Genomic DNA, 23,881 nt, shown 5'->3' with positions numbered 1-23,881 from the left:
GAAGCTGTGTACAAGCTAAAATAGCACCAACATCGCCAGCCAATGCCAGACGCTTACGGACAACCAATAATAAAGAATAATAAGAGCGCCGAATCATCACAGCAGCACAACCCGAAGTTAATCGGTCAATGTGTAACTCCGCCTGGGGAAGTCCGGTATAGTGTAACGGCTAACATACCTCGTTTTCACCGAGGAGCTCGGGGTTCGATTCCCCGTACCGGAGTATTAATTTTTCATCTTTTTTCATCTTTTAGACTTCTCAATTTTTTATGTACTTATTTTTACACTTTCCCTCCCCCCTGAGACTATTTCATCACTTTTACGCCCACGTTTTTCTCTCAAGAGCTTTTTTTTGCTCCCTACATCTCAGGTCGGGATTAGATATCCCAGAAGAAAGTAGCTTCTCATCGCCTCACAAAATTTCATTAGGGCGGCTTTATCCCAAAAGCTCATCATCGTCTGCTCAGGAACCTGCGCGATAAGGTTGCCGAATTTCCGCACTCCCTCGCGCTTGATGAATTGCCAGGCCTCTTCATCGATCGCGTCCGGGTCCGGTTGGAAACGAGGCTGTAGACCAGTCTTGTTCTCCAAGCATCGCGTCGCGTCGTCCAAGGGGGTTTCCATGCTTTCGCCGTCGGGAATACTCTCCCATGTGTCCTCGATAAGACTCGGCATGCTATACGGCTCTACCTGATGCCATCTATAAAGAGTCTCTAGACCAATTGTGAAAGCAAACTTCCATAAAGCCTGGCGAAAGTCACGTCTACGGAATGTAGTTTTAACCGGCAGGGCACCTGTGCCTAGAAGCTATAATTAGCATCCCAAGTTCCAAATGGGCATTGTACAGGGAAGCGCCGGGTAATGCGCAGAAACATACTATTCAAGAGGACATGCGCAACGAAATCCGCTACCTCTACCACCATGTCCACCTCGACGCGCGAGAACGCATCCCAGTATCTATCCGCCCACTCCGCATTCGGACAACGCCAAAAGATCACACCATCCTTCCCCGGGGCGCGGTAGAACAGATTCGTCGCCGTCTCGATCATAAGACAGACGCGGAGCTTCCGAGCGTCCTCCGTAGGACTCTGCTCGAAGTAAAACGGCCGCCGGAAGCAATTGGCCCCAGCGCATTCCCACACCTGCTCCGCGGCCCCGGCGAACACCGGTAGGAGCGCGACCATATCCATGGTGAAGTAGGAATTCGGCCACACGTCGTCGGCGGCGTGCCAGATGTACTTGTGGAAGAACCGCTCGATTGAGACGGGGTCTTCGGGGTCGACGTCGCGGGAGGCTACGGCCATGACCATGAGCTTGAGGTTGGATGGGTGGATCTTGCGCAGGAGATGGCTTTTCGCTATCGCGCTGGCGTGAGCGTCGAAGATTGCCTTTGCTCTTCGGCAGGTGCTGAGGGTGGCTTTGATGTCTTCGATGTCGTTCATGGATTTGTAGATCTTGATTATGAGTTCGGCTGGGAGGTGTTGGAAGAGGGGCTCTCTTGAGCGCTTCATTGTGGTTGTGGCTGTGGTTGTGGAAGGGAGATTTTATCACTTGCGCTGGGATGGTTGTTTTGGAGGATGCAGTCGAAGACGATGGCGTATATCCTTGTGGTGTGAAGAGGGTGTTATGGAAGAATATGTTAGAAGGGTTAAATAAATATAAATTCAAGGACAAGCGTGGAGTCCGAATAAATACACATTGGCAGCGGTGGAAGTCCATCGTGACTTGTAAGTTTGAATTTGCATCATAATCTCTCCGACCGAATATACTCCTGTTTCTATGGCTCACCCTATAATCCCCCTTCTAACCTAAAACCCCGTCCCTAATGTACTCTTATAACACTCAACTGACCGATGACTAAGGTCATCATAAATAAAGCCGTTATTCATTGATATCTATCCTCTATCGTGTCTGTTATACATAGACCTTTTGACCATCCCTTTTAACTACCCCCTTTAGCCATATATACCTATGAAAATTCTTGGTAAGAGATGAATCACTTTGCTAACTAAAGTGACTAACCTATGATAAATTAGTATATAAGACAGTACATCAACGAGAGTGGAAGCTAGTTCTTACATGATTTATCCTATATCTCTATCCCCTGAGCTAAAATTTAAGAGATTCGAGGTGATCTTAGCTACGAGAGGGCCTCTCAGCCGGTATTGGTAATGGGGGAGGGTCTGTTGGGGCTTTTACTGCCGGGAGGGTCACAAGAGGAGTTTCATTAGAGGCACCCGTCTCCTCAGTTTGGCTTGGCTGTGCGAGAGCATCGCAAGCTTCCCTTCCAGCCTCATCGTTAACTGGATTTCGGGATTCACCGATGGGCTCTTGTCTGTGTGTTTCTGCGCGAGCCCTTACTCGTGCTCTATAGTCGAGAATTGCGATAAAAGTTGTAATCAAGGTGAGAGAAAGACTTGAGGCGGCAAAGACGGCCTCAGCCATATTGATAGAATACGTGTCCCGTTGTGCTTCTGAGGCATTATTGTCCTCGGTGTTTATGCGTGGTTCAACTTCATAGGCATAATAGTTAGCATTACACAATATTGTGATAGATGAAGCGATATATTAGGTAGGTATATATGTTCACTTTAAGGATCAGTGACCTATTATAAAGCTGTAATGTCAACCCACTGTATCAGGTCTTAAGAAAATGCTGTTATGAGACTCCGCTAGAGCTTGAAGTAGGACGTAAAGAAAATGATATATACCAACCTGAACTTGTTGGTATGAAGGGGCATGCTGCAGTACAAGACACAGTGAACTATGTAGTGATTAACTATGGCATATCATTGAATGTGGGGATACTAACCATAAGATAGACCGAGGTCCCTAAGACCCGGGTCAGTAACATAACGGCAGCTACTGTCTTAATATTTGATAATATGGTAGTAAGAGAAATCGGCAAGAGATGGACTTCGACATTGTGCTCCGCCGCAACAATAAAGGATAATACAAGAAATAAATATAGATTCAATAAATGCTTATTTAGAAGTTGAGTGTGTCTGATCATTTCGTATAAGCAGGGACAAAAAAAACTGACCTAAAATATATAGTTAAAATGAAGAGTTGAAATATAGTATGCTCATGGGGAGGTCATCTTCTTAAGTAGGGGTCATCTACTGATCAGCAGCTTTCCCGGAATGTCTTTTTCAGTCACAGCCTAGGAAGCTGCGGTATAGAAATGGGACCTATGATATGTATTGCGACCTTCATAAGGCATTTTGCATGCATGTCAGAAGCCGAATTCCTTCGTTATTGGACCATTGGCGTCTGGTACGGAATATCAGCTCCAATGGTTTTGTTGGTAGATACCTAAACCTACTGTCAGGTAGGTATCTACCTACCTGCCTACTTAAAAGCTCTCATTTTATTCGATTTAGCAAATCGGATCGACCATCCCGACAATATGTAGGTAGATACCTAGCTATTACAAAGAGCAAATCTAGCAGAAACTAAACAATGCAGTTCGTGCCAGGGCGAGCCGCCCAGCCGCCTTGCCACCGCAAACCGCTGTTAGTATAATGCGATGTAGTCCAGATGCTGTAAATCTAGGTAGGTATGTTACCGATGCTAATGCATGCCGGTTGACGCTGGTCAGCGTGGCATGCATGAGTATAAGATGCATACTACGTATCGAAACAGGAAAGCACAGGGAAGGTTTAATCTAATTGGTCACCTAAAAGCCCCATAGCAGTCTAGATTGGGACGTTAATCCCTAGCATGCTTAGAACTTAACTTTGATGATAACAGTGCGAGAATGTACTAACATTACTGTATGATGCTGTGCCTTTCTCGATTTCTGATTTGTAGATTATTACAAGACAAGATCTCATCGCGTATCATCTTAAAATTAATCAATACATACCTAGGTACTAGGTACTTACACTATCGCCACTTACTTTAACGCTATCCTGCCATACATGCAATTTAACTTTAGAGAAAACAAATGTACATATGCATATATCTTATTTAATCCATTTATGTCTCTGTTAATCGCTAGCCCATGAAGCCCCTGGTGTTTTTAGCTACCGGGATGCTCTTTAGAAGAAGCATTAACTCGGCACTTTTTGTCTATAAAATACAAAGCTTCCTGTATTTTAATAAATGTAGCTAGAACAAAGCCAACGCACCAGAACAATGTATTGTACTGGAATGAAGGAGCAAAGAATTCCTTTCACAGAGCCAGCTTCAAACGCTGTAAGTGATGTATAAATCCAGCGACGAAGAACCTGTTTCCAGATATTCTTCCCATCAACCAACTCACTCTAATCTCCCTAATTCCGTGCAGTAAGCTATCTCCACGGGCTCTTCACATCTGCAATCCCGCAGAGATATCTTCCACTCACATCTTAGTAAACCGCAATCACATTCACTATGCCCTTCAACGAGTACCCTTCCGGCGGCGCCCGCGATCAGTGTCAGCGCATGAAAAGCCTGACTCCGACAGGGGATCGCAACGAGCTCTCCTCCCCTGCCCTAGCCACCGATAAGTCCTCGAGCCCTGAAGCTCCTCAGACAGTCTTCACCGGCGAGTACCGGGCCCCGCTCCGCGACCGTCTGCGCGCAATGCGCCAGGTACTCCACGGGAGCAAGAGCGGTGCGCCAAACGGTCCCGAGAAGCCTACGCTCACGCCCTCCCCTCTCGACCTAAACACCCCCTCTACCTCCCCTTCCATCCCCTCCCCCCCTCCCCCCACACCCCGGCGCTCGCGTCCCACCCCCCTCTACCTCGGGACCTGTCCCGGCGCTCCCATCAAGTCGCAGAAGTACCTCAACTTACCCATCAGCAAGGCTGGCACTGACTCCGACGATCTCCTCTTCGACCGCCGCGCGAACCAGCCTTCCCCGACAGAAGTCGCTACAAGCGCCCGACGCTCCGCAGACAAAGCCAACGAGCGTCAGCGCCGCCGCATCACTACGCCCGGCGCGCCGTCACCTCTCCGCTCGAGCTTCAACGCGGATGAGATGGCGGAGCTGGCTGTGCAGCTTGATGCTATGACGAAGGAGATGGCGGAGAAGAAGGATGGAGAGAAGGCTGAGCCGGAGACGTTTGTTATGGGGTTTAAACGCTCTGTGCGTTGATCTGGTGAGTTGCGTTTCCTTACCTATTTGACTTTCGTGTGTGTTTTACATGCGATGGATATTGGTAAGTAAGTAAGTGAGTCGAGGTAAGTGAGAAACGATTTGAGTTGTTTCCCCTCGGTTTACCGGACGTTACGAGACGATCGCATTGCCTACCGTAAGTACATACCTGAGTAAGTAATACATATGTAGACTGTGTAAATAGTTCACATAGCCGGTCTATGTCTAATATGAACAAATAAAAGACTTTTCATCGTATCTCTAATGAATATACGTCTTTCCGTGATAATTGTGAATGAGTTGTTTTCCGATGAAGTTGTGATTGGCTTTAACAAAGCGCCTCATTACGTCAGAGTTGTAGTTGCCCCGGCCAATCCCCGGATCGGCAAAACGCCGGTCTTCGCGCTTATCCAATAACTTCCAAATTGGGTATATAGACCCCAATATCCCGACTGACCTATCAGTTGTTCCTCGCGGGAAGTCCACTTCCTCAGAAGAGAAAGGCAAAACCACGCCACACCCTTGGTGGTCTAGTTGGTTATGGCGTTCGGCTGTAATTGAATATTTAATTGTTACCGAAATGTCGCTGGTTCGATTCCGGCCCGAGGGAACCTTCATTTTTTGGCTTTTTGTGTCCTGCTCACATGGTTGGCGAATTTTTTTAATAAAGCGCGAAATATGTTTCAGTAAAAGTTTCTTTAAGGGTTTAGTGCAAACTTGAGTCGTGATGTCTTGCATACACAATTTGATTGTCTCAGTCAACGCAAACCAACAAAAGTCTTCATGCGATATAATCATGAATCTTCAAAATCTTATCCTTGCCTTTAACTTGTCTATATTTTTACTATAAAACTTCGTGATATGATACAATTGTACTTACCACTATATAAATCTAGAAGGTAACTCACTTAGTGCGTATCTGCTTTAAACATTTCCTATTAGTTGAGTCATCTTACCATGTCGACGAAGAACTACAATACACAAGAAAATATAGGAGTAAATAGAATATGACTTCATATCCCACAATAACAAAGGAATCGAGCCACTCGAACACGGACATCCAGGGGTTGGTTTCCATAGCACACATCACGAGAAGTAGAAGACTTGAAGACTAGTGTCAGCATCAAATTACTAGCTAATCAACGTGCGCAAACAAGGGATAAGCACCTTTTCAATGCATTCAATCTGCTGCGTGATCGGTCGATCGATCACGCAAGTCGCACACCAGCCTCCTTCCGCTTCTTCGTCTGCTGAGCGGTTGCCGAGCTCATACCGACGTTCTGGCTGGCATCCAGCATGCTTTGGGATTCGCGTCGCTTTTCGTCCTCGATCTTCTTTAGTCGTTTGTCGGTCTTGCCTTTTCCGCTCCCTTTGCCGTGGAACTGGTGGCTGAGATGCTTGAACGCCTCTTTCTGGTCTAGAGAGCGGCCGAGCTCGTCGTGATACTTCAGCTCCACGTTGGGTTTGTATCCTTTGTTGAAGAGATCGACTAGCTGTCGCGACGTCTGCTGGTCGCGCATGTTGTTCTGTTGGCGCGCCCATTCCTCTCTTTCTCGGACTGACATCCTGTCGAGTCTCCCGCTGTTGCGGTCCCTTTCGCGCTGGTCGCGGGCCTGCTGTTCAATGTCTGCTAGTTTTCGTTTCTTCTCGGCGATGAATATTTGCTGCTGGCGTTGCGTTTCGTTGAGATCACCGGCGCCCGAATCCTTCAGAAGTTGACGCTCCCTTAGAAGCTGCAGTGCCGCACCGACACCAGATCCAATACTCTTCTCTTCATCAACGCCGATGATAGCCGTCTCTGCGGGAGCTGATTCTTCTCGCTTGACTCTGTCATGTTCGATATCGTATCCATCTTTCATGAGCTCGTCTTCGTCAGACTCATCCTCCATAGCTGTAACTTGTGCGTCTTTGGGTGACTTTGGTTTGCGAGGTTTGCGATCTTCGATATCTTCCTTCTTTAGACCTGAAACGAACTCCGAAATTTCGTCCAGAACGAGACCACCTTCTTGGGAACCATCCGCTTCATTATCGTCTGGTGTTTGTGCCTCTTCTCTTAATTGCTTAGCTATGTCCTCTGGGCGCATCCGCTTTCGCTTCTTCAAGGCATCTCTCCTTTGTGCAGCTAAAGTAGCCTGAAGATCTTCGTCGTCGACGAATGCCGCATCGTCGGTTTTGCGCTTTCTGTTGATAAAACCAGCGCCGGAATCTATATCCATTGACTGATCTTGGTCTGCTTCTGGTAAGGGAAATATATCATCTTCATCTACTGGCCGTTGTCTAGTCGATTTTGACTTCTTCTTTTTGGGCTTCTTGATTTTGACTTCTGAGATATCCATATAATCCGAAGCTGGTTGTTGATCATCCTTTAGAAAATCAAGGTTGATCATCTGCCGTTGCCGACTCTGCGCTTCCAGACTGCCTATGTCATTCTTCTGTATGGTATTTCCGAACCCGTCTAGTGTGAATCTTTTACCCTTCTTGCCAACGATTTCCTCGTCGTACTGACCAAGTAGACTTTGCTCCCCCGTCTCATCAATCGCATTGGGGTCGTACACGGGCTTCTTCTTTTTGGACTCAAGTTTCTTGTCAAGCTTCTCTCGTTCCCTGAGATTGATGTTCTCGAGCTCGTCGCCTTCCTCGTCATCGTCTCCCAGAATATTGGAGTCCTTCAGAGTTAAGATTTGTTCCTCTCCATCCTCGAAGGATTCAATCTCATGGCCGACTTTGACACCTGCAAGATCCTTCGACGTGTATTGAATCGCTGCCGCAGCCTCGGCTTCAGCTGCAGCTAGTTCCTGCTCCAATTTCCGCGCCTTTTCGATTTGCTTTTGGCGCTTCTTCTGACTAATCAACCATCCCTTGGTATCGAGCTCGCCCTCGTCAGCATCGCCTAATCCTTTCCCGTCGATAACCTCGATGCGTTTCGCGGCGTCGCGAGCCTTTTTGATGGCAGCAGCCTTCGCTTCGCGTTTTTTCTTGTTTTTTTCGGCATCTTGAATCTTCTTGTAGTTGTCGTAGGCGACAGCTTCTCGGCTTTCGAGGGTGCTTCCAACATCTTCGTCTGGTGTTGACGCCTTCTCTTTGAACTGAGGTCCGCTTGCGCCGGGGACGGGTAATGGCTTCATGCCTAGAGAGACACGGAGACGATTCGTCTCCTCTATCTGCGCGGCATCCATGATTGATGATAACGACTTTGACACTTGAAGATAATTATTTCGCGATTGTGATTAGAAATATTATCGGAGAGTCGTGAGAGTCGATGGTTGCGACGTGCGACTTTCGCGAATACAGTACGTACAAGGCAAAGTTGAAGTTAGATCCGTTTATCGAGTTGAACTTTACAACGTGCACGGTGGCACCTATGTACCTATGTACCCAGTGGCTAAAATTTGTGGCGCGAGGCTGGTCAGTGCTGGTAAGTGCAGCCTCAGTAGCCCCGCTTTTACGCGATCATTTCGCAGATAAATAATAAAATTTTATCGCTTCAGTTTTTTCTTTCCTTCCTTCACACATCACGGATCTGTGCCCGACCGTCCTCTGCTCGTCCTGCGAGTTCAGAGTTGATGATCGAGGCAGCTCGAATCACTTATGGAATCATCTTTACTTTTATGATGTCTATCCAATCGACAGGTCCCAGAGTAAGAAGCAGTCTGGAAAGCTCGAGTTCGCCGTAAAAAGCTGAGCTCAGTAGACCAGGCTTGCCCAGGCCTTATATTCCACCCCTCTTTTCCGAGATCATTGATCTATGAGGTTGAGGATAACCATAAGATTGCCTACATCTTATTATCTCGCCATTTAATTATTTAGTAGTCTCCTCTAGTGTCGCGTTGGCTGTTGCCGTTCTTATTACCGTGAAGCGCTCGTAGCCGAAGCTGCAATGACAACGAGAGAGTCTTGGTGAATCACGAGCTGCCGAGTTTGTCTGCTTAGTGTTGTATTAAATCTCATGTTCTTGGAGTAAGCGGTTTTATCTCGGACGCCTCGCGCGCATTTTTACATCCTTAAGCATGTCGCGCGGTGACAAGACATTGTAATAGCAGAATAGGCACGGATTCTTCGACGAAGAGAGGTTTAGCACGCTTTACGTCGGCCTGATCGCGGACAGACTAGTCGCGCGACAAGTCACGATGTTTTTCTGAAGATGTTGGCAACGCCACAAACAAAATCAAGGACGAGCTACCAAGTATGCCAAACGGCACTTGCCGTTGCCATCATTTGTTAAATCTTGACCTGAGCGGAATTCGTATTAGTCCGGCTAGTGCAGTGGATGCGGTGGATACTAAAAGCCGGCCGAGTCTCTGGGGTCGCATTGACTCTAATAGCACGATCGAGACCTTTCACAAGGTCCCGAGATCTCGTCCCAAGATATACTGGTCCTGGAACAACCTGTTATTTCTTGGCCATACATGGGATCGAAGCTATCATGATATTTATAATAGGGCTAGTCGATGAGGCTGAGACACGCCGGCCCCCCTCGGCGGTCCGATATTGGAATGACGCGATCCGTATATGAATGATTAAGCATAGTTCCATCTCCAGATTCCCCAGTCTGCGCAGAGCCGTATGCATGTGACAGAGGGTTGACCGGGGCTGCCCGTGGGTTAGCTGAATGGCGTCAAAGGGCCTCTTCTGCATTCTTGATCTGGGGTAGAGGAACAAAAGGTCCGAATATATTCCAAGAGTCTCGTCGGCATCTGGTGGACCTATCCGGAACTTGATATTTTATAATGCGCACGTGGTGGTTGTTGCGAATATTTCCAAATATTCCACAATACCTTTATGCGCTCAATTGTCGGCAATTATCAAAGTCCGAGGTGTCAAGAAGATACGTATAGGAACATCGTACATCGTACTTCGTCGCATAAGTTCTATCATGGATACAAAAAGGGGTATTTACAATTATACAACCTGGGACCCATGTGGGTGGTAAGATATCTCGATAACCGCATGATGTTTAATTATTAGCCGCTTGGGCTTAAGACGTTCTGGAATAAGTGCGATAGGTGGAATGGGTGGAATAGGAAAAAACATCGTGGGAAGCTTGTGAAAATGGAACGAATGGAACGTCCGGAACTTCAACTTGCTCCAACTCAATCTAACTCGTCTAACTCCCTAATAATGCGGGGACGATGAGGCGAGGGCTCCCCCGCACTGGGGTCATTTCTTTGCATATGGGGTTAGGTCTCATTAGGCCTCCTTGCACGTTTAAGTCAAATCCAGCCTCATAGTCCGAGTGTATTATATATCTAAACTAACCTTGGTATTCAGGGGTCCCTTTACCGAATCTGTCCATCCCGTACTTGCTCGTATGCACGCCAGTTGCAGTCTGCAGTTACTGGCGACCTACCACCCCAGAGCGGCCCGATTCTAGATTCCCCAGGTTGTCACTTGGTTGGCTGCCGTCGACACCACAAGCTCTTGGGCTATACTTCTTCAGCACAAACGTCATTTAACCTCCTGGCGGAGTTTGCTTTCACAGCGTCGCATTGGCCCCGTTTAATGCCGCCCGGCTGGCTTCCCTAGTAACGACGTTTTGACCGAGAAGTATCGCCGCAACAGGTCTGAAATTCGGCCCTACCCGCTGGTTCAGTGTGGGATACCGGTCAGGTGTCCAAAAGAGGCAAAGAGCTTCATCACGATGCTGCTGGAAAGCTTCGAATAGATTACAGATTAGGTACATATAAGAACGATCGAAGATGGACGTCTTGCAGATCTCAAGTTGGAGCATCCTCTCAAGCAACAGTAGCTCAGTCATACTGCCTATCATGCAAGGGTTCACTTCTCTGTTTCTTCTCGGCAGCGCTGCCTTCCAGACTGTCTTCGGTATACCTGGTCTCTCCGAGCAGGTCAAACGAGACCCTCATGTTCTCAAGAGGGCCGTCGATAGCTTCTTAACCACTGAGGAGCCCATTGCCCTTGAGCAGCTCTTGTGCAATATCGGATCCGGTGGCTGCCACTCTTCTGGGGTAGCTAACGGTCTCGTCATTGCTTCTCCATCAAAGAGCAACCCCGACTGTAGGAAATTCATTAGTTTCTTGGCACATCTGAACCCTTAGCTAATAGATATTTAGACTTCTATACATGGACCCGTGACGCTGCCCTTGTCTACAAGGCCATTGTCGACCGATTTGCCCACAGCTATGATGCCACTCTGCAGACTCAGATCCAGAACTACATCACTTCTCAGGCCAAGCTCCAGACTATTTCTAACCCTTCTGGTTCGTTCTCTGATGGAACAGGTCTAGCAGAGCCTAAGTACTTGGTCGACGGTAGTCCTTTCACCGGTGGCTGGGGTCGTCCCCAGCGAGATGGTCCGGCTCTTCGAGCCATTGCTTTGATTGGATACTCCAAGTGGCTTGTTTCGAACGGATACACCTCGACTGCTAACAGTGTCGTCTGGCCCATCATCGCCAACGATCTCGCCTACGTTGCTCAGTACTGGAACCAGACCGGCTTTGACCTTTGGGAAGAAGTCCAAGGCAGCTCGTTCTTCACCATTGCCGCCCAGCACCGATCTCTCGTCGAGGGAAGCGCCCTTGCTAAGACTCTCGGCAAGACCACCTCCACCTATGACGCTATTGCTCCTCATATCCTTTGCTTCTTGCAGACCTTCTGGTCTTCCAGCGGCTACGCTTTGGCCAACATCAACGTGAACAACGGCCGAACCGCCAAGGACGCGAACGTCATCCTAGCTTCGATCCACACCTTTGACCCTGCTCTCGGCTGCGACGCTGCTACCTTCCAGCCCTGCTCCGACCGGGCTCTTGCTAGCCACAAGGTCGTCGTCGACTCCTTCCGCTCCATCTACACCATCAACTCGGGTATCGGCTCAGGATCCGCTATCGCCGTCGGACGATACCCCGAGGACACCTACTACAACGGTAACCCGTAAGTAATACCTATTTCTAGTTAGTCTCTCGCATGCTTTAGTTTCTCATATTTTTATAGGTGGTACCTCAACACCCTCGCAGCCGCCGAGCAGCTCTACGACGCTCTGTATGTCTGGCAGAGCACTGGCTCCATCACGGTCACCTCTACCTCCCTCTCTTTCTTCCAGAATCTCGTCTCTGGTGTTTCCACCGGCACCTACGCCTCCAGCTCTGCCACTTACACCTCCATCTACAACTCCGTCTTCAGCTACGCTGATGGTTTCGTCGATATCGTCTCCAAGTACGCCTCCTCCAACGGCTCCCTTGCCGAGCAGTTCGACCGTGCCAGCGGTGCCCCCTTGTCCGCTCGCGACCTGACCTGGTCGTATGCTTCCCTCCTGACCGTCGCTGCCCGACGTGCCGGTGTCGTTCCGGCCGGCTGGGGATCCGGTTCTGCCGCTACCTCGGTTCCCGGCAGCTGCGCAGCGACCTCGATCAGGGGCACCTACTCCGTTGCCCCTACCCCTACTTTCCCCCCCAACCAGACGCCCATCGGCAACGGCACTGTCCCTACCTCCACCTTCACCATCCCTACTGCTACCACCACCGGCGGCGGTTGTACTGCCGCTACGGCCGTCGCCGTGACATTCCAGGAACTGAAGACGACAACCTGGGGCCAGACCGTCAAGATCGTCGGCAACGTCGCCGCGCTCGGAAACTGGGATACCAGCAAGGCTGTCGCTCTAAGCGCCTCATCCTACACCGCCAGCCAGCCTCTGTGGAAGGGCGTCGTGACTCTTCCCGTCGGCCAGGCCATCCAGTACAAGTACATCGTCGTGAACACCGACAACTCGATCACCTGGGAGGCCGACCCGAACCACTCCTACACCATCTCCCAGACCTGCTCCAGCTCCGTCACCAAGGACGTCGACACCTGGCAGAGCTAGAGGAAGAACGAAGATATGATTTCACGAGATTGTTGATTAAAATTTGGGGTTGCCCCCGTTATTAGACTGGAGGAAAACATATGGCGGAGAAAAATGAAACATGTAGTGTCATGATAGATTGTATTGCATCTGTGGCATTTTACTTACATTTACACATAATTTCTTATATATAATATATAAATATGGATGAATATATTTTTGACGTATGCCTTGTGATGGCCTTTCTGTGTTGTCTAATATCCCTGGATACCAATTAGATGATGCTCTTAAAATTGACATAGATCACAGTCGCGGTTCAAACCTCAGTCTATCTCTTCCCACCAAACTCCTCCAATCTCCTCATCACTGTCTCCACAGTCCAGTTGAACGTTTCTTCCATATCGAGATCTACGCCCCGTCCAATCTGCGCCTCAATGCCCTTCTCCTTTAGCACCTTCTCATCCAGCTTCCCTTCTACATCCCCTCCCTGAAACAATCCCGCGTGCGAAGCAACGTAGTTCGGCCACACGATCTTATCCACGTACCCCGGCGGATCGGTCCAAAAACCTTCTAGGGTTACGTACCCATCGCGCCGTTCCCGTCGTTGAGTCGCCCGCTCGCGGCTCACGAGGAGGAAGAGCTTGGTGTCGAGGAGTGCGGGAACGCCACCGGCTTCGAGTTCGGGCGAGTACAGCAGGAAGCCGTCCAGAACGCAGATACGCAGGGGAGAGGATCTCGAGTGCAGGATGGAATGTCCGGGTTGACCTGGGGAGGCCCATGAAGCGACTTTAGCTTTCGCGGCGGCGATGGCAGCATCGGAGACGGGACAGGCGCCGATGGAATTTTGGTCTTCTTTCGAGTCGACGAATGGCTGGAAACATTAGTTTGTGCGTATATGTATATGTGCGCTGCATAAGATGGGGTAAGCGAGATGGCTTTGCGCCACTGGCGCTGCGGTGATACACATAATCCGACAGAGTAAGAATATCTCAAATAAAACGCCATTTTCCTTTCAAGGAATCCTTACAGGAAAAGTGCCATGTTCCCGGATATAAGCCAGCGCCCGTGCCATGTCTGGGATTGAGATGGACTCCGCGCAGTCCCAGTCTAGCAGGCCATCTTTGGAGGGAAGTCTGTATTCCGGTATTAGAATTCGTTCATTTATTGAATTTCTCAGTTTATCTTATATCGAAGAAGATCAATTTTGAGCTTACTCGGTTTCCGGCTTATAGAAATCGTCCTCGTGTAATATGAAGGTATTGGGAAATACATCACGCAGCAACCGGGCAAGAGTCGTTTTCCCGCTGGACGAAGCCCCGCTAATGCCCACGACGAATGCTTTCCTGTCCCCCATGTCCTCTATGTCCTTTCGGCCGGTATGGCCTCACGGAACTGTACTTGATCTCGCAATATCGGCGAAGCGAGGAAACGCAAGAGAATGATCCGGTTCTCGTTTGTAATTGAAAGTGGAGATGACGCGATTGCGCTATCGACGGGCGGAAGAGGACCTAAGTCGGATCGGCCCGGGCTGAGTCAGCCGGTTACCGATAGTCTCGTTACTGCCGTTCTCACGCTAGTCAAGGTTGTAAGACTTAGGAAAGAAGTAGTTGAATGAATTTTAGATTCATATTCAAGAGTAAGAATCACATCATAGGTCATCATAAACTTCTAATCTTGGTCTAGGAACGTCATTATTCATTAGGCAATTACACAGGGAGCCACCTCAAACGAAGCTCCGAATACATTTTGCCGATACAGAGAATAGGCTTCCTTGAAAAGGAGCTAGATATATGAAACGATGATACCATCTCTTACTTCCCATACTTCGCGTTAAGTTTCCTCATAATCGACATCGCTCCGCTCCTATACCCACCACCAAACAACGCCCAATGATTCAAATGATGATATCTACTCAACCGTTAGCCCAACAACCTCATCAGGAATCTCACGAAGTCGTTACTTACAGCTCATAAAGCGCAACCCGATCCTCCCACTCCCCAACCGGCTCCGCCTTCGGCACCAAGCTCTCATACTCCTTCCAAAAGCCCCCTCCAAAACCCCCAAACATGCGCATAATCCCCAACTCATACTCCGAATGTCCAAACACAGCCGACGGATCGAAAACAACCTCTTCCACGCCTCCCTCCCCGGCAATCCTACCGCGCCCATGATTCCCACTCCACAAATCGCCATGCACGACAACCGGAACCACGCCCTGAACCCTCCCCTCCCCAATCAGCCGCGGCACAACAACCCCCGCCGTCCTCTCCACCGCACTAGCTAACTCCGCATCCGCGCCGTTCGCACGAATCCCCTGCTTGAGAATAGCTCGCAGCCGATTATTCGCGTAGAAGTCCGCCCAGTCGCTCCTCCAGCTGTTGTCCTGCGGCGACGACCCGCAGCACGTCGTTACGGGGAACCCGAACATCGGACGCTCGAATCCTTCCGGGACAGGGGCCGGTGTCGTGTGTAGTTTTGCTAGCTTTTGCGCGAGGGAGAGGCCGGACCCGCCGGGCTGAGAGGAGTTTAGCTCGAGGAAGTCGGTGGCGAGAAAGAATTGGTTTGGGAGGGATTGGCAGCGCCCGTTGGCGTGGGATTGCGGGCAGAGGTTGGGGACGATGGTGTGGATTGCGTTTAGGGAGGCGTGTTCTCCTGTTTTGTCGTTAGCTAGGTCTTCCTAAGAGGAATTCATCTAGTTGGACCTTTGAACATCAGCTCGGAGTCTGCTCCTGTTCCAGTTTTGACGAAGTAGTTCTTCTCTTTCCCGTTTACTGTTGAGCTTAGTTTGAAGGTTGAGGCGAACCCTGAGCCCCCGTGTGATGCTATCTTGGTGGCTTTGGGGTCTAGGCCTAGGGCTTCGAGGATGGCTGGATCGACTTTTGCCGCCATCGTCGTCGATTTTCTCCAGAACTGTGATTTGAATGAGTTTACTGATGCGCGATTAAGCCCCACGATACTCTGCATCCATTCTCCTATCACTAAGTTAAGTAGATCTTTGTATGCGGAACTGTTGAATTATTAGATGTTCGATGAGATCAGTGACGTCACTTCAGCTGATTGTCTCAAGCTTGGCACTTCTAACCAATCAACTGGAGAATTCAAATGCGAGGCACGCGACAAGATCCTATGTAAAGGGACCTGAGGTAGTTGTCAAAAAATCAATTAAAGTGGTAATTCCAATGCTAAGTTGGGGTATCTTGTTCGGACCTTCCACTGAGCGAATAACACAGAGCTGAAGATCGGGAAGCAGCCGTACCTAGGTCCTAGGGTGTGGTGCCACAGCGGAAGCTCTATCGATAAGCCACCGAACGCCATCAAAACTCCCCGAGGAGGACAAAACTCGGTAAGGTCCAAAACTTTCCAGGGATTTTGTTCGCCTTTTCCTATTTTCTCACCCTCATTACATCATGTCCACACGCCTTATTCCATAGCTATTCCCTCCGGAAATATACGACCGCGCGTTAATAATCGGTCATCAAAACTCCCCTGCGCCGTATTTTCCTCCATCCATCGCGTCGTTCAATTAGGAAATCGTGGTTGCAGGGATGCGTAAGGCGCTGCCTTAGCCCCGACGATCTCTTGGCATGTCGATTAAACTCTTAAACTAGAGTTTCGACACTCATTCGCTCTGACGATTGCGTAGTTGATGTCGAGCATAACGGTGCTAGATCCGAAGCGATGCTTGCCCTGCTTGGTTTTCGGGCTAGGCCGGTGGCTTGCTTGTACCACGGCTTCTTGACAGGAGTGATGTCGGTGGCGTCCTTCTCATTCGATTGTGGTACTGGCTTCTCGATGGAAGAAGCTGTGTTCTTGCTTTTTCGAAGCGGTAGGATCTCGCCAGGATCGATTGGGTTGGCGGATACTTCTTGGTCGTGGCCGGTGCCGTTGAAGCATGCCGCACACGGACAGATAGGCACAGTGGGCTGAAGACGGGAGGGATGTGCTGTCTGACTACGCCACCAATCTCGAAATTCGGATTTCCCCATTTTGTGATATGTTGTTTAGTAAGGTACCAATGTAGGTATAGGTAGGCAGAGGTAGGTACATATATGTAGGTATGTATGTGGATATGCTCGTACGTTGTCGTCCGATACGGTGTGTTTTAGGTGAAGGTCGATTTAGAAAGATTTAGGTTGAGAGAGTTCAGAATTGATATGTCGAGGTATGAAGAACAAAGGGTATTTCACTAGATACCGGAATTAGAAAAGAAGTTTGCTTAGGTGAGAGAAAAGTAAGTTTCATTTATATATATTTATCTGCACTGAGGCTCTGCGTCAGTATGATACCCGAACCATCCCGGCCGTCGCCACTAATTCTACCAAAAATCTCCTTAGCCCCGAACGACTCACTCAACTCTGCAAGGGTAACAATACCAAAAACATCTTAATCTATTGACCTGAGTAATTACTTACTCATATTAACACTTTCTACTCATGGATAGAATCCTTCGAGAATTATAGGCAAACTGACAAGGCTACTACAACAGTTTGGGTAGCACGAAGCCGCTCCTTCAAGTTTGCATCTATTGGGCATTGAGTATCTACCTACCTACCTATTTAAATAGATGTACAACATTATCACCAATATCTCGTACTCGTTTCCAAGTACGGATCTCTGTGCATCAGAGACGTTGTATACTGCTACCTTCGAGAATTCCATCTACTGGATACAATGGATGCCGTCCGTTACACGCGCAGACACGTCCCGGTGAGCCCCCACATCGTGGATGTAGGATGCATATGTACCGGCGCGGCGGTGGCCAATACCCTGGATGTTTCGCATTAGGTCACTGCCATTGTTACCTGTTTGCTTGGGGGCCTGCAACTGTAACATTGACTCAATTGTCTTTTGGATTGGTGACGGTTTGAGATTCGTGACCTAGAAACAATTGTTCTCGCGGATAGGTACAGGATAATGGAAACGGGAACGGTACGCGACGCTTCCAGAAAAAAAAAAACTCCATCGGTCAGATCGCGGACTTAGTTCGGAAACCATTGCGAAACCAAAATCTCACTGACAGGGCGCACAGCGCGATTCGTAGAACCTGACAATTAAATTCTCCGGTTTCACTGCAACGAATGTCTATCGAATCATTCTACATATTGCATCAGAATAGGGGCTTTTACGTTACTGATAATGGATCCGCTTAGTCATCGTCCATGATGCTTCAGACGACACCTCTTCCATTTCCAGGCATATTTTATGACGATTCAACTTACTTGAGATTAGAATTTTGAGAGGTTTTCATTACTAGGCGGAAGCGAATATAAAATGCTTCGGAAGTCATAGTCTTGGAGATATCCATGTGATTTGGGAAATCTTCGATGCTCTAATGGCACTTAAAGGGAGATTTCTGGGATTATTTACGACCAATGTCTTATCATGTGCTATAGTGAAGGTGGCGGTTTAAGCTAGATCACATTAATATCATAAAATCTTTAGGATGGTGGTTCATATATCTGGGCTGAAGGTTCTTCATGTGAATGATAGATGTATGTAACTTCACCGTCCATCTCCATGGTGGAAAAGGGCTGTGATAGAAAAATAGGTAGTAATTCATTGTTCGATTTATCCGAGATGGAAGCTTCTTAAGACGTCTCACTTGTTTCATCATCCCATTATCATAGAAGATCATCTAGAATCTCCATCATTCTGTCTCTCGTGGGGATGCATCAATAAAAGACAAGGTGGGGATAGCTTCAAAAAGGGAATTGGAAAGTTAGAGAAGGTCTGTAAAGCACAGAATAGGCTGCCTATGGTCCCCTTTAAAGTCGAAATAATTTCGTGAAATGTACTTAATGTACTCAATGGAGTATCTAGGCAACAAGACAATGGGATACATACGGTATGTTGCTAGTGCTGCCTCTGGAGTGATTTATCGACAAGAATAGGAGACAAGAATAGGACGCGTGACCTGAGTCTACCACAGGACAGCCAATTGAGCCGGTGTCGACTTTCAAGGATGACTTTTCTTTTCCTCGTCCCCTACCCTCGTACTCAAATCAACCTCACGCCTTTCCCACCTGGAAATTCGTTCACTTACTTCTCTTTCCGATTCCGAGCTTCGTCAAGTTACCAATCTTCCCACTCATCACTTTTTTCACAACTCTTCCTACTCTTCTTCCACTTCCTACTCTTTCTACTCTTCTTCCTCTTCCTTACTCCTCAATCAGAGAGATCTTACCTTCATAACCATCACTGCACTCCTCCAATTCTTGAACCATTCATCCTTCAACTTGACAATTCTCTAGCTTGATACACTTCGCTTTTGAAGGTGATAGCTTCATAGTGCACTGCATATTTCTCAATCCTTCCTTCGCCTCTCTTTATCACAACCATTCTTCTAAACTCAGAAAGACTTTTCTGAAATACTTCATCCTCTTAACTTATACACCCATTGCCATCACAATTGGCCATTTAGATACATTGTGCCTTACCTCTGACATCTCCGGTCGAGCTGGCAAATCATCAACTTAAGACACAATTCTTCCAATAGCCAATTCTCTTCGACACTTACTCGGAATTCAATCTCAATCTCAATCCGACTCAATCATCGACAATTCCAACCTCTAAACACAACCTTCAACAAGAAGACCACACTTAACGCAATACAATTGCACTTATAAAACTTGTAGCTTCCATCTCAAACACTCAGCTACCAGAAACTTGCGTCGACAACCAGCAAGCACCAACAAACACACCACAGAGCTTTAGAACCAGAAACTCAACAGCTCTAGTCAATTACTTAGCAACAAGACGCTTAGCAACAAGACAAGCAACGACCAATTACAACCACAAATTACAACTCTCAACCTCTACAACAAAAACAACTTACATAAAACCCACCATCACCAAAACAACAATCACAATGTCCGACCGACGTATCTCAACCTACTCTCACCCAGCCTACCCTCTCACCACCACCAAAGGCATCCTCAGCCCCTCCTACCGCGCCAACCGCGCCCGCGCCCACACCCCGTGGTACCAGCGCAGCGCCTCCGCGCACCACCGGCCCCTCGGCGCCTTCGCCGACACCCAGCCGTACACGCCGGCGCACTCCTTCAACCCGAAGGCAGAGGGCGAGTACGAGCGCGAGGAGGCGCGCAAGCAAGCAGAGTGGCTCGAGTGGCAGGGCCATCTCGCCACGACGGGCGGCCCGCCGACCGCTTCCCTCGCAAGAGCCCGGGTTGCGGGAGGTGATGGAATAGAGAGTATTGGACTCTGCGGCGTGGTGCAGAAGTGGTACTTAGCAATGATGGTGGTGATCATGGCATGGCTCGCGGCTTTCGACGAGGTGAAGCAGAAGTACGCGGTGATTTTCGACCGCTGGTATTGGTTGCGCCTGACGGCGTACCGGCAGAGTCGCTGGCCGTGCACGTTTCGGGACATCCGGCATTGGATCAAGATCCTTCTCATCGTTGCTTTTGTGACGTTCGTGGCGAAGAGCGGATGGGATGAGCGGCGCGCTTTGGCGCGGGATGAGCCAAGTGTGGTGTATCGTCCTCTGCGCGAGTATCAGATCTGGTCAGTGACGAAGCCTAAGTGTTCCGTCCAGTGCCGTGCTCTTTGCGACGCACCCTGGGAGCGAGGAATGGAGGACTGAATAGAGGGATTTGGATATCTGGTGTTCTGGCTAGGAAACCTTGGGTTTAGAAATGCGTTGCTATTTCGCTGTCTCTAACCCCCGATGACGACGATACCCTATAGATTCGGTTAGTTGTTCAGGTTTCTAGATACACAGAGGAGAGCCAGGCAAATCCTGTTAGTACGGGTTGTCTTTAATCCGTAATCGTTATTAGATAGTCAGTCACAAGCGCAATAGAAGGGCCAATTCATCTGGAAATGCAATTCCATTCGGTATGAGATCGCAAGGGAAAGATCAAATGCATGCAATAGTTAGTGACAAACCCGCCCTTGCTCTATTTGACAACACCTCCCTCCATTATCACAAATTCCGGGGACCATTCCCTGGAAACGTTAGTACAGTCTATCAGACCAGTTTCTATACCGAGCGTCTCTTAAATACCCAAACTGAACTCGACACCAACGTCAATATCACGTGCTATATGAGTGTTAGCTTTGAATCCGACATCATCTTGTATCGTCTCGTATGTCGTAACATGACAGTAAACTCACCCATCTTTACAACCTTCGAGAGCTGTACCGACTTTTCAGCGGCGCTTTGGAGGTCATCAATGGAGAAGATCTTCATTCCCGAATCGTTAATCAGTTGATGAGCTTGCTCCATGTTGGTTCCTTGCAGACGAGCAATGATAGGGACCTTGAGGTTAAGAGTCTTGGCGGTGTTGATGAGACCGTGCGCGATAGCGTCGCATCGTACGATACCGCCGAAGATGTTGACGAAGATGGCAGTAACCTTGGGGTCGCTGGTGATAAGCTCGAAAGCCTCCTTGATAGCAGCGGGGGTAGCACCGCCACCGACATCTAGGAAGTTAGCAGGCTGACCACCGTTGAGCTTGATGATGTCCATAGTGGCCATGGCTAGACCAGCACCGTTGACAAGGCACCCGATGTCACCATCGAGCTTGATGAAGTTGAGACCAGACTCGGCAGCACGAACTTCCTCAGGGTCTTCCTGAGTAGTATCGCGCCATTCGAAGACCTCCTTCTGTCGGTAGTCGGCGTTGTCGTCGAAACCAAACTTAGCATCCATGCACATAACCTGGTGGTCAGATGTTTCGGATAAGGGGTTGATCTCGATCTGAGTAGCATCCTTCTCAGTAAAGATCTTGTATAGCTTCTGGATGGTATCCTTAGCCTCCTCGATGCACTGCTCGCTGAAGCCAAGCTTGGTCGCAATATCACGAGCAATCTCGTCAGTAACACCGGTCTTGATGTCGATGTAGTTAGTGTTGATAGCCTCGGGGTTCTCCTTGGCGACAGTCTCGATATCCATACCACCTTGGGAGGAAGAGACAATGACGGGGCCTTGAGAAGCACGGTCCATCAGAATGGCGAGGTAGAACTCTCGGCGGGCGAACTTGCGCTCGCAGATGTAGACGGAGTTGCAGAGGCGGCCAGCCGCACCAGTCTGCTTGGTAATGAGCTTGTGGCCGATCATCTGTTCGGCGAACATCTTGGCCTCGGTAGGCGAGTAGATGACACGGACACCTCCCTTCAACCCATTGTCGAAGCTACCTTTTCCTCGTCCACCGGCCAAAACCTGGGCCTTGATAACCATATCCTCACCACCAATCTCCTTCGCTACCTTCTCAGCCTCGGCGGCAGTCTTCGCATTGTAACCTATCGGGGCACCAATGCCATACTATAATACCGTGTTAGGAAATTTGCGGATCGTGGCATTGAGTGATATTTATCATGTACCTTTCGCAGAAGGTCGGCTGAGAGATATTCGTGGATACTCAGATTTCTTCGCTGTTGTTGGACGAGGTTGGGGAATCTGGTAGCGGGAGAGAAAGCAGTCTAGCATGAATAGGTGTTATATTAGCACATGTTACTATGTTACTGGATACAGGTAGCTATGGATCTTGGTGGATATCATCGCATCAGCAGTTTGGTCCAACTTGCCTTAGACGACCGCAGGGCAGAAGCCGCAGCTCTACTGCGAGCGAAGTTGAACATGATGAAGAGGAAATATATGAGCCTCAATTGACTAAATAGCTCAAGGAAAGTAGAGCACCAGTAGTTTACCCGAGAAAGGGGAGAAAAACGAGGTGTTTTATTGTGGCTGTGATGCTATCGTCAAATTAGAAAACAGTTGGCCCCGGCCATTAGGGAGAGCTCTTTTCCGGTAGAAAACGGGAAAATCCGGTCAGGATTGTTTGTCCGACCCACTTTCGCGGTGAACTGCAGCCCAGATGATGTCGGTGCATGACTTCAGCGGCATGTGCTTACGGCTTGGAATAAGCTTTTTCCGATACGCTACCCCCCAAACATGTGTAAATTCCAGCGATTCTGAAATTCGCACTGTGTCACTATCTTATCGCCAATGGTGGGCTCATCTCGTCACTTTTTCTTCCCGAACTTGAACATCAAGCTGGCAGCGTAACTCCAAACTGGACTGTCGCTACGGACACCATACATACATCATGATCTGGCGATAGTATAATCTACCCATAGATACCCCTCTCATTCTAGAGAAACAACAAACTCTACCCAACACCATGGCGCCTCCCACCAAACCCTCCGTCTCGAAGGGCACCAACCCAGCCCCCGACTTCACCGTGAACATGAACCGCATCCAGACGCAGCTCCAAGCGCGCCTCAAAGCAGTGCGCTCCTTCCTCCCATCGCGCCCCGATCTCCAAACTTCCACCTCCACCTCCACCGGGGGATCATTTTCCGCGCTCAGCTCCTCCAACCCCTCCTCTCACCCGCAACCCCAAGCCACAACCGCAGAAGCGCGGCGCGCAGCAGCCGAAGCCGAGTTCGCCGAAGACCGGAACCTCGACCCGAACGTAGGAATCGGGCTCGCGCCTACAAGCAAAAATAGCGACGCTAACGGACGGGACCGGGACACGGCGCGGTTACGCGGACGGCTATTGGGCAAACGCGGGAAGAACGGTGAGATGGTTGAGAAGCGCTGGGTGCGGAGGGAAGAAAGCAGTGATGAGGAAGCCGGACGGAGTGGGCTGGGGCGGACGAAGAGGGGTGGGAAGGGGAAGAGGTCGCGGGCGGAGATGGAGGGTGAGGATCGTGTGGAGGGGGAAGTAGCGGGAGTAGCGCTGCTGGAGGTTGGGGCGCTTGATGAGGAAGATGGTAATGGGCTAGTCAAGCCCATTGATCAGGCTGGGGATGTGGAGGATGATGTGGAAAACCCAACTCCTAAACCTACGGAAGCCGAGTCGAGCACGCCTGCCGAAGGAAATTCGGAGAAAAGGCGGAAGAGGAAAAAGAAGAAGTCAAAGAATAAAACTAACGAGGCTTGATATATCGATCATGAACCACGTCTCCATATGAAATAAGTCCTATGATACCCCAGAGCATACATACTATTAATCACTTTAAAAAACACGATGG

The 23,881-nt window shown here is 49.0% G+C and overlaps 11 protein-coding genes and 2 non-coding genes across 13 annotated transcripts; 6 read left to right on the top strand and 7 right to left on the bottom strand.

Annotated features, from left to right (window-relative positions):
• Nucleotides 1-151: 151 nt before the first annotated feature.
• Nucleotides 152-223, top strand: GGS22DRAFT_t74. Its single transcript has one exon. It is a non-coding gene; the product is annotated as a tRNA-Glu (tRNA).
• Nucleotides 224-366: 143 nt separating this feature from the next.
• On the bottom strand, nucleotides 367-1,511 carry GGS22DRAFT_188928 (uncharacterized protein; the record flags this gene model as incomplete). The annotated part of the gene is made up of 2 exons (XM_047964783.1): nucleotides 367-800; nucleotides 878-1,511. The coding sequence occupies 2 exons, from the start codon at nucleotides 1,509-1,511 to the stop codon at nucleotides 367-369; spliced, it is 1,068 nt and encodes a 355-aa protein (XP_047818551.1).
• A 625-nt stretch (nucleotides 1,512-2,136) lies between these two features.
• GGS22DRAFT_200414 (uncharacterized protein) lies at nucleotides 2,137-2,758 on the bottom strand (the record flags this gene model as incomplete). Its single annotated transcript, XM_047966436.1, has 2 exons — nucleotides 2,137-2,513; nucleotides 2,716-2,758. Coding segments are annotated over 2 exons (420 nt in total), but the record flags the coding sequence as incomplete, so codon positions are not given.
• Nucleotides 2,759-4,377: 1,619 nt separating this feature from the next.
• On the top strand, nucleotides 4,378-5,360 carry GGS22DRAFT_200408 (uncharacterized protein; the record flags this gene model as incomplete). Its single annotated transcript, XM_047966435.1, has 1 exon — nucleotides 4,378-5,360. One exon carries the CDS (start codon nucleotides 4,378-4,380, stop codon nucleotides 5,083-5,085), a length of 708 nt encoding a protein of 235 aa, XP_047818549.1. The 3' UTR covers nucleotides 5,086-5,360.
• Nucleotides 5,361-5,604: 244 nt separating this feature from the next.
• GGS22DRAFT_t75 lies at nucleotides 5,605-5,695 on the top strand. The gene has a single exon. It is a non-coding gene; the product is annotated as a tRNA-Tyr (tRNA).
• A 501-nt stretch (nucleotides 5,696-6,196) lies between these two features.
• GGS22DRAFT_200404 (SART-1 protein) lies at nucleotides 6,197-8,350 on the bottom strand. Its single transcript, XM_047966434.1, has one exon. The coding sequence runs from the start codon at nucleotides 8,259-8,261 to the stop codon at nucleotides 6,294-6,296; it is 1,968 nt and encodes a 655-aa protein (XP_047818548.1). The 5' UTR covers nucleotides 8,262-8,350; the 3' UTR covers nucleotides 6,197-6,293.
• A 1,959-nt stretch (nucleotides 8,351-10,309) lies between these two features.
• On the top strand, nucleotides 10,310-13,004 carry GGS22DRAFT_146086 (carbohydrate-binding module family 20 protein). Its single transcript, XM_047958888.1, has 3 exons — nucleotides 10,310-11,100; nucleotides 11,157-11,973; nucleotides 12,034-13,004. The coding sequence occupies exons 1-3, from the start codon at nucleotides 10,782-10,784 to the stop codon at nucleotides 12,899-12,901; spliced, it is 2,004 nt and encodes a 667-aa protein (XP_047818547.1). The 5' UTR covers nucleotides 10,310-10,781; the 3' UTR covers nucleotides 12,902-13,004.
• A 204-nt stretch (nucleotides 13,005-13,208) lies between these two features.
• Nucleotides 13,209-14,234, bottom strand: GGS22DRAFT_188923 (P-loop containing nucleoside triphosphate hydrolase protein; the record flags this gene model as incomplete). Its single annotated transcript, XM_047964782.1, has 3 exons — nucleotides 13,209-13,751; nucleotides 13,908-14,013; nucleotides 14,095-14,234. The coding sequence occupies 3 exons, from the start codon at nucleotides 14,232-14,234 to the stop codon at nucleotides 13,209-13,211; spliced, it is 789 nt and encodes a 262-aa protein (XP_047818546.1).
• Nucleotides 14,235-14,691: 457 nt separating this feature from the next.
• GGS22DRAFT_188922 (fructosamine kinase) lies at nucleotides 14,692-15,769 on the bottom strand (the record flags this gene model as incomplete). The annotated part of the gene is made up of 3 exons (XM_047964781.1): nucleotides 14,692-14,788; nucleotides 14,845-15,532; nucleotides 15,583-15,769. The coding sequence occupies 3 exons, from the start codon at nucleotides 15,767-15,769 to the stop codon at nucleotides 14,692-14,694; spliced, it is 972 nt and encodes a 323-aa protein (XP_047818545.1).
• Nucleotides 15,770-16,161: 392 nt separating this feature from the next.
• On the bottom strand, nucleotides 16,162-16,994 carry GGS22DRAFT_146091 (uncharacterized protein). Its single transcript, XM_047958889.1, has one exon. It carries the CDS (start codon nucleotides 16,864-16,866, stop codon nucleotides 16,480-16,482), a length of 387 nt encoding a protein of 128 aa, XP_047818544.1. The 5' UTR covers nucleotides 16,867-16,994; the 3' UTR covers nucleotides 16,162-16,479.
• A 2,588-nt stretch (nucleotides 16,995-19,582) lies between these two features.
• GGS22DRAFT_164166 (uncharacterized protein) lies at nucleotides 19,583-20,663 on the top strand. Its single transcript, XM_047961489.1, has one exon. It carries the CDS (start codon nucleotides 19,749-19,751, stop codon nucleotides 20,481-20,483), a length of 735 nt encoding a protein of 244 aa, XP_047818543.1. The 5' UTR covers nucleotides 19,583-19,748; the 3' UTR covers nucleotides 20,484-20,663.
• On the bottom strand, nucleotides 20,664-22,671 carry GGS22DRAFT_164163 (beta subunit of gdp-forming succinate-CoA ligase). The gene is made up of 4 exons (XM_047961488.1): nucleotides 22,430-22,671; nucleotides 22,226-22,324; nucleotides 21,017-22,166; nucleotides 20,664-20,942 (listed from the first exon to the last, which is right to left on the bottom strand). Exons 1-4 carry the CDS (start codon nucleotides 22,481-22,483, stop codon nucleotides 20,899-20,901), a joined length of 1,347 nt encoding a protein of 448 aa, XP_047818542.1. The 5' UTR covers nucleotides 22,484-22,671; the 3' UTR covers nucleotides 20,664-20,898.
• Nucleotides 22,672-22,894: 223 nt separating this feature from the next.
• GGS22DRAFT_146055 (uncharacterized protein) lies at nucleotides 22,895-23,868 on the top strand. Its single transcript, XM_047958887.1, has one exon. It carries the CDS (start codon nucleotides 23,026-23,028, stop codon nucleotides 23,788-23,790), a length of 765 nt encoding a protein of 254 aa, XP_047818541.1. The 5' UTR covers nucleotides 22,895-23,025; the 3' UTR covers nucleotides 23,791-23,868.
• Nucleotides 23,869-23,881: the final 13 nt, after the last annotated feature.

Source organism: Annulohypoxylon maeteangense (assembly GCF_022496945.1).
Source record: "Annulohypoxylon maeteangense strain CBS 123835 unplaced genomic scaffold GGS22scaffold_9, whole genome shotgun sequence".
Classification (NCBI taxonomy): domain Eukaryota; kingdom Fungi; phylum Ascomycota; class Sordariomycetes; order Xylariales; family Hypoxylaceae; genus Annulohypoxylon; species Annulohypoxylon maeteangense.
This window is presented reverse-complemented; position numbering and strand designations above follow the sequence as displayed.

What these genes read in the sequence shown, in the direction of transcription:
- GGS22DRAFT_200404 (XM_047966434.1), bottom strand. Translation starts at nt 8,261, where the DNA reads ATGGATGCCGCGCAGATAGAGGAGACGAATCGTCTCCGTGTCTCTCTA.
- GGS22DRAFT_146086 (XM_047958888.1), top strand. Translation starts at nt 10,782, where the DNA reads ATGGACGTCTTGCAGATCTCAAGTTGGAGCATCCTCTCAAGCAACAGT. An exon ending in ATCAAAGAGCAACCCCGACT is followed by an intron (nt 11,101 to 11,156) that starts GTAGGAAATTCA and finishes ATAGATATTTAG; the next exon opens with ACTTCTATACATGGACCCGT. An exon ending in ACCTACTACAACGGTAACCC is followed by an intron (nt 11,974 to 12,033) that starts GTAAGTAATACC and finishes ATATTTTTATAG; the next exon opens with GTGGTACCTCAACACCCTCG.
- GGS22DRAFT_146091 (XM_047958889.1), bottom strand. Translation starts at nt 16,866, where the DNA reads ATGGGGAAATCCGAATTTCGAGATTGGTGGCGTAGTCAGACAGCACAT.
- GGS22DRAFT_164166 (XM_047961489.1), top strand. Translation starts at nt 19,749, where the DNA reads ATGTCCGACCGACGTATCTCAACCTACTCTCACCCAGCCTACCCTCTC.
- GGS22DRAFT_164163 (XM_047961488.1), bottom strand. Translation starts at nt 22,483, where the DNA reads ATGTTCAACTTCGCTCGCAGTAGAGCTGCGGCTTCTGCCCTGCGGTCG. An exon ending in CAGCCGACCTTCTGCGAAAG is followed by an intron (nt 22,167 to 22,225) that starts GTACATGATAAA and finishes ACGGTATTATAG; the next exon opens with TATGGCATTGGTGCCCCGAT. An exon ending in CTCGAAGGTTGTAAAGATGG is followed by an intron (nt 20,943 to 21,016) that starts GTGAGTTTACTG and finishes ACACTCATATAG; the next exon opens with CACGTGATATTGACGTTGGT.
- GGS22DRAFT_146055 (XM_047958887.1), top strand. Translation starts at nt 23,026, where the DNA reads ATGGCGCCTCCCACCAAACCCTCCGTCTCGAAGGGCACCAACCCAGCC.